A 7,623-nucleotide genomic window follows, 5' to 3' on the forward strand; every position below is an offset into this window, starting at 1 on the left:
GAAAACCAACCTGGATAGCCTGGTTAGAGCCAGTTTACAGCCAACCGCTTGCAGGAAGGTAAATAAAGAATTTACTTGACAGCCTCATGTAACCCTGGATCTGGAACTCAAACTAGAATTTTCATATTATTTTTTACATTTCATTTTAGAGATGTAATAACATAACTCACTGAATATCAGTCCTGCAATATATTTGAAGTATCAATAGTTTTTGACTTGGGCAAAAAAGAAAACTTCAGAGAAAACTCTTACCCACAAACTACCCTCATGGAAGACAAAAACATCTCACCCTCTAGAAATAATGTAGCCATCTATTAGCTCCATGAAATCCACATACACTCAACAAATAAAAAGTCAATTCTGCTAGATTTTAGAATTATAATTAATTTTTAGGTGCAGCAGGAAGTGGTCATGAAAACTTGGATTCTGGGCTCAGACTACTCTTATTTGACCCTTGCTTTCACACTTATCAGTGAGATTTTGGGCAAGTCACTTTGGTTTTATTGAGAGGTTTAAATGAGGTAACATATGTAAGACACTAAGTGAGCACTCAAAAATATTAACAGATTTTATTGTAAGACTCTGTAAATAAATTATCTGGCATGTTTTCTGTTTTAGAAAATTAATAAAATATTAATGTATTAACAGCTACTGGATTGGATTAAACCTGATAGCAATATTGAGCAAATGAATAATTTACAAATGTGGAAGTAGCAATTTATACCATGGGAAAATGGTTTCACTTTGTTAAAGTGTAAACAATCTGTTATGTATGTTAACACATTTGTCATAATAATTTGACTTGATACAAGACTTTCTTAACAGACACTTAAGCAGATGAATCTGTATAAATATCCTCTAGTTAAGTCAATGTCTCAAGTCATGTTAAACTCTCAGCTTAGTTTTCCATTTATTCTGCTTTAATGTATACTTGCAAATTCAAGACAAATAGGATAGCTTCATTCTTGTTTAAAATTTATCTCCGGATCTTATAGTTTCCTTTTAAAATGAAAAGTGTGCTAAAGGTAAGACATATTGCCACTTAGAGGGAGATTTATAGAATTATTGTTCAGGAGGGAAATCAGCTGTACAACTTCAATTACAGTTAATGGGGGTTGCATGGCAGACACCTCATGCACTAGGTAGAAAATACGACTGCTGATGCTATTGATGTTAGGGTTACATTAAGCCAGTAATTCCTGCCAGATCTCTGAAATCTTATATTGGCTCTGATTTTTAAAGAGTCTAAGTATGTTACTCATTAGCAAGTAAGAGAGCTCCCACACAAGGCAATAGCTTGTGTAATAGAATGTTATCGGATTGAGTAATCAATATTTCAGAGATTTTCTTTGTTCAGTTTTAACACTATGTTATATAAAAGGATTAGCTGATTAAATAAGAATGCATTATTTAAAATTATGAACATGTTACTATTGGTACATCACTTGAATACGTTTTTTGAAACATTGTTTTTTTCCCCTATAGTGGCAAAGAATTTGCCTTATTAGTTGTTCACACATTCTTGAATATCTTCTGGTTTACCAAAGGCTTGCATTTGCAAGGCAGTTGTTCAGATTTTAAGGGACCACAAGTGGCTGTAGAATGTCCTCTCTATTTAAAACTAAGTAAATGACACAAACCCATTTTGATAGCCATTCAGAGCCTTATTCTATACTAGTGGTTTTCAAAGCATGGCCTCCAATCCAGCAGATCAGCATCACCTGAGAACTTGTTATAGGTGCATATTCTCAGGCCCCACCACAGACCTGCTGAGTCCCAAAGTCTAAAGGTGTGGGGCCCAGCAGTGTGTGTTTTAGCATGCCCTCTGGTGATTCTGATGCATACTAAAGTTTAAGAACCACTTCTCCAAACAAAAATGGTCATCAGCTCTTTCACTCAAATACTCATCAAAGAAGGTAGTGATTTTTGTTTTTCTTTACAAATATAGCATCAAAGTGGAAACATAAATTTTACCTTAATACTTTATGTTCTCAACACTCATGTTTTTGAAGTACTTACACATCTCTGAGATAGAGGTAGAAGGAAATATCTTCATTGAACAAATCAGAAAATCAAGACGAGAAGAAGTTACAGAACTGAACTCAAACAGTGTAGTCAGATGACGGGAAGTGACGGAACCAAACTTAGATCTCTCAACCAGACAGACCACTCAGCTGTTGGGCATCAAGCCTGCTGGTGGATCCTTCAATAACTGCACCTGACCAGTATGTGCTGGGTAACTTAAAATCCTTGTTCATGTAATCAATGTCTGTATTCCACTGTCTATTAAAAAATTAAATTATTTTAGAAAATATGAAGAAAACTAAAGGATATCTTTTAAAAATATCCAAACAGTTGAGATTTATTTTTAATAATTTATAAGTCACATATATCTTTAAGCCTGTGTTTATTCTTACTTTGGATTGATACTATTCCATGAATATTTCTGAATCCATATTATGGACTAAGGGCTTAGGATGCAGAAATAAAAGTCACAGCCCCTGCCTTCAAACAGCTTGAATACATTTGTTACATCTAGAAAAGAGGTAACATGTGGTTGCCGATGCAATTTATGCTCCTCTGCACCCAAGACAGAAAAGGTGCTTTTATAGGCCACATTTTTTTTCCTTAAGTATAGGTCCCAAAGATAATAAAAAATCAGGCAAAAAGTCTCTCAGGATATTTCTAACATCAAGCTTGGGTTGAAATATTCTATTATACCAGTGATTTCTAACAAAGTACACAAGGCTTTAAATTCCTTCATAAATATATTTTTAAAAGATTAATTTAAAAATTTTGCACAATATTGGAAAAATATTTGTCAATTCTGTCATTAAATAATGGTGCTATATGTTTGCATTATGTTCATTTGTATTACACAGGAATAATCATGTGCAAATAAAATCTATGTAATTAACTCTACGAGGCTGCTGTAATTAATAGCTAGGAAAATTAAAAGCATTTCTTCATCAATTGAAATCTCAGATGAAAACACATGTGCCTATCACTAGAAATTATATCAGAAATTTGCCTATTTCAGCTGAAATGTTAAGTTTTTTCAAATCTGATTGCATTTGTCTAACGCCATAAAGTTAATGCTACCCAAGAGAACTAAAATCAACTTTATGTGTGAGTTTTTAGTTTTTCTAAAGTGCATAATGTGGAATAATTGTCTTTTCCACAAAGCCCTTCATGATACTTAGAATGTATCTCCTTCAAAAAAATGATCAGCTTTTAATATATATTTTGGTTGGCATGCTGTTCACAGTTATGCCTTAGAGAATTTCTTAGTACCCATTAAAATGCCATATTGAAAGTGAGAAAACTCTTGTAATAAAAATGCATCATAGAATATTACATATAAAATTGGAACAGCCACTATGGAAAACAGTATTTGTTGTTGTTAAGTGCCGTCAAGTCGATTCCAACTCCTAGTGACCCTGTGTACAGCAGAGTGGAAACTGTGGCATAGGTTTCAGCATCACAGCAACATGCAGCCACCACAATATGAAAACCACCAACAGACAGGTGATATGGTTCCCTGACCTGGAAATAAACCCTGGCCACAATGGTAAGAGTGCCAAATCTTAACCATTAGACCACTGGGACTGGCCAGAAAACAGTATGAAGGTTCCTTAAAAAATTAAAAATAGGGGCCGGCCCAGTGGCGTAGTCATGAAGTTCATGTGCTCCACTTCGGCAGCCCAGGGTTTGCGGGTTCAGATCCTGGGTGCAGACCTAAGCACCACTTATCAAGCCATCAAGCCATGCTGTGGCAGGCGTCCCACATATAAGGTACAGGAAGATGGGCATGGATGTTAGCCCAGGGCCAACCTTCCTCAGCAAAAAGAGGAGGATTGGCAACAGATGTTAGCTCAGGGCTAATCTTTCTCACCAAAAAAAAAAAAAAATTAAAAATAGACTACCATATGATCCAGGTATTCCACTTCTGGGAATATATCCAAAGGTAACAAAAACACTAACTCAAAAAGATATCTGCACTCCGATGTTCATAGCAGCATTATTTACGACAGCCAAGACATAGAAACAACCTAAGTATCAATTGGTGAATGAATGGATAAAGAAGTTGTGGTATACATACACAATGGAATATTATTCGGCCATAAAAAATGAGAAAATCCTACCATTTGTGAGAACAAGGATGGATCTTGAAGGCATTATGCTAAGTGAAATAAGTCAGATAGAGAAAGACAAATAGTGTATGATCTTACTTAAATGTGGAATCTAACAAAAAAAACAATTTCATAGAAAAAGAGATCAGACTTGTGGTTACCAGAGGTGGCGGTGAGGGGAGGGGGAACTGGAGGAAGGTGGTCAAAAGGTACAAACTTCCAGTTATAAGATAAATACGTACTAGGGATGTAATGTACAACATGATGACTATAGCTATAGCTAACACTGCTGTATGATATACAGGAAAGTTGTTAAGAGAGTAGATCCTCAGAGTTCTCATCACAAGGGGAAAATCTCTTCCCTTTATTCTTTTCTTCTTTCTTTTTTATTGTATCTATATGAGAAGATAGACGTTGGCTGAACCTATTATGGCAATTATTTCACAATATATGTAAATCAAACCATTGTGCAGTACACCTTAAACTTATATAGTGATATACGTCAATTCTTTCTCAATAAAACTGGAAAAAAATTACATATACATTATGTTTTAGTTTCCAAAGCTTCTCTGCCTCCTTACTGAGCAGCAAAAGTTCTCATTCTTGACCTAGAGGGATGGTGAGAATATATACAGATGACTTGAGATTAAATCATATTTTTGATCTTTATTTTTGAATTGATTAGCTACAAACAATTTTATATATTTATATCCATTAACCACACATCTACAATTTTCTTTTGCAATTTACTCTTTAGGGGGATTCAGGAGGACCATTAATGTGCCAAGAAAACAGCAGATGGTTCCTGGCTGGTGTGACGTCATTTGGATACCAATGTGCACGGCCTAATCGCCCAGGGGTGTATGTCCGGGTCTCCAGGTTCACAGAATGGATACAGAGTTTTCTGTATTAGAGTGTTTCCTAAACCAGGCATGAAAATCAGGCAGTTTTTCCATTCCACTCTAAGAACATGGCAATTGAGATTTTGTAAAAAATAGTTACTAAAAGCCTTTATTCTTACCTAAGCCACTGAAATCCTGGGAAGGGAGGGCCAAAAGTCAAAATTTATCTTTACAATACAAAGTAACTTTAAAATAATACATTTGGTTTTGTTGTGAACAGCTAGTCTTTCACAGATATCATCATTTCCTGTATTCTTTATCATTATTTTTATCATCTCTTATTTAAAGGAATGTTACTTTAAAGCATATACTACACACTTAAGAACGTTTAAGCAAAATTAGGAAAAGAAGGGAAATAAACTGTTGTGCACAAAGTATGTTATTGTTTGAAATAAACTGCTGTAAATTATCTAAGTTGCAGCTTAGATTGCTATTAACAGAATCTCAATAGTCTTCCTGATTTTCTATCCAAATGCATTTCCAATCCATTTTGAGTATATTTTTAATATTTTCCTCACTCATAAAAAATATGTATTGTAAGTTCATGTCACAGACCTGGACTAAATTGATTGCACTTTCCTCTCAAATAAGCTAATTAGACAGCAAACCAGCACAAATCTATATATGGCCCTTGTATTAAAATAAAAGGTAAATTAATTGATATGGTCATTCTTCTATTGGGTCATGTTTTACCTGGATTACTCATAATGTCCATTGATTTCAAGTTAGTACTTTTTAAGTTTCAAAAAAATAGTAAGACATACCAAAGAAATGCAACCATCACAAATGTCTTTGTTCTGATTTATGTGTGCTACAGTGGATGATTGTAACATGTGCAAAACTTATTTAGACACAGCTGAATTGCCCATTAGAAGGCCAAAAATGTGGAATAAATGAATTTGCTTCACTGCTTTAATCTCTTGGGTCATTTCCAGAGTAAATGCAAACTTCAATTGAGTTTACCACACAAAATCTATCGATTTATTCAGGAAAACAAAATTCACACCTACTTAATGCGAACACACACACACATACATAGTCTTGCACAGGTCTATTTGGTCCAAAGCAATAGAAGAGAGTAAGGTTTAAAGGAGTTGAAAGAAGGGATCAATCAGTGTCAATTGGCCTTATGGAAGAAAAGAGACTTGGGCTACACCTGAAAGGAACACCATGTAGGTGGGAGTGATCCTGACAGTTTGGGGAGGGGACAGTAAATAATCATGTGTTGTCATACCAAAGACTCTTTCTCTGGGGAAGGGTCAGAGAAAGGGACAACAATGTCATATAAAGAAGGTGTGGCCACATGGTTGAGGACTACAAATTCCTAGTAAACAATCATGGGATTTATTCTTAGGACAAAAATCAGGAGTCCCTGAACACACTATTCTTCTTATGACCTTCAGGTGCCAAATGAAAAGCTCTTCTGGATTTCTGAGCAATTGCTAATTTCCATGAATGAAACTCTTTGTGCTGGTGGGCTTTTTTCCCCCATGAGCAATACCGTAACTGTTTAAAATTACTGAAATGCCTAAAGACTGTCAAGTCCAATCCACCATTCCTGCTAGCCCTTGGGAACTAAAGAAGTGCTTTACTGTTATCCATTTGGCAAAATGTGCAGACGGGCTTTATGATGTGCTTTAAAGTACAAGGTTTAGCATTTCGTTCCATTATACATACACACAGTACTCAATAATGAGAGTGAACTATTGAAGTAAATAAGACTGTTAGGAAGGATGGTGCAGCAGGGATAGGGTGTGTTGTTTGATTTTATTCCCTGAATATTGTTCCACAATTCACCTGCATTTCAAAACACATATTAGAAGTACATTCTGAAAATACAACACTCGCAACAGATACACCATATATTCCTTTTCGTTTTTTGAACGTCAGCTAAAATTTTAAGAAACGCTTAGAACAGTCTCACTGTCATCTTCTAGTAAGAGGAAAGTTCATTGTCCCACTCCTAGTGACTTATGGGGTGAGTAATTGATACCAGAAGAGTTATCCAGGCCTGGCTCAGGATAAAAGGCAAAACCAAGGCCCTTCCGCATTGCTTTGCCACTCCTGCCATGCAGCTGTTGTAGTCATGGGTGGCACAGACGATGGGGAAAGCATAGTCTCCTTCTATCAAGTCCTGACCAAAGGAAGAAATGCATGGTGGGAGTTCCAAGGGAAGAGGTAGATCCCAGCAGCTGGTTTCTCATTCTGCCCAGAAAGATGGGTAGCCAAGAAAAGAAAGTGGTGCTAAATGTGGGCAGATCTAAGCTTAGAATGCAGCTGCCCATTCTCTCAGTCTCTAAGCAGCTGAAAAGGGGCCAATGCCCACTAACTTCTATTTGCCTCTTAGTTTTGCCAACAAACTCTAGTTGTGAATTGTCTTAATGAAAGCACTTTATTAACTGAAAAGGATTGACAGGGAAAAGATGAGTTTTAAAATGCTCTCTAACCACAACTTCCATTCTTACCACACTTAAATAGTAATTCATTTTCATCTTCATGTATTGATGTAAACCTACCTGTATTTTGTTTACTTAAGAGACTTAGACAACGCCAATGATCATTCTTCAGAAACAAGAACTTTTTATTTG

General features: G+C 35.7%; 1 protein-coding gene across 2 annotated transcripts in view; it reads left to right on the forward strand.

The window, feature by feature from the left end:
* The window catches only part of TMPRSS15 (transmembrane serine protease 15), a 144,628-nt gene extending 139,425 nt beyond the window's left edge, over positions 1 to 5,203 (forward strand). For both annotated transcript variants that reach the window (XM_004429501.2, XM_004429502.2), the window contains one exon: positions 4,891 to 5,203. In XM_004429501.2, the coding sequence (XP_004429558.1) occupies positions 4,891 to 5,046 (156 nt within the window). In that variant the 3' untranslated portion in view covers positions 5,047 to 5,203. The remainder of the gene's footprint in view (positions 1 to 4,890) is intronic.
* The last annotated feature ends 2,420 nt before the right edge of the window (positions 5,204 to 7,623 follow it).

Source organism: Ceratotherium simum, chromosome 27 (genome assembly GCF_057802395.1).
Source record: "Ceratotherium simum simum isolate JZ-2026a chromosome 27, ASM5780239v1, whole genome shotgun sequence".
NCBI lineage: Eukaryota > Metazoa > Chordata > Mammalia > Perissodactyla > Rhinocerotidae > Ceratotherium > Ceratotherium simum.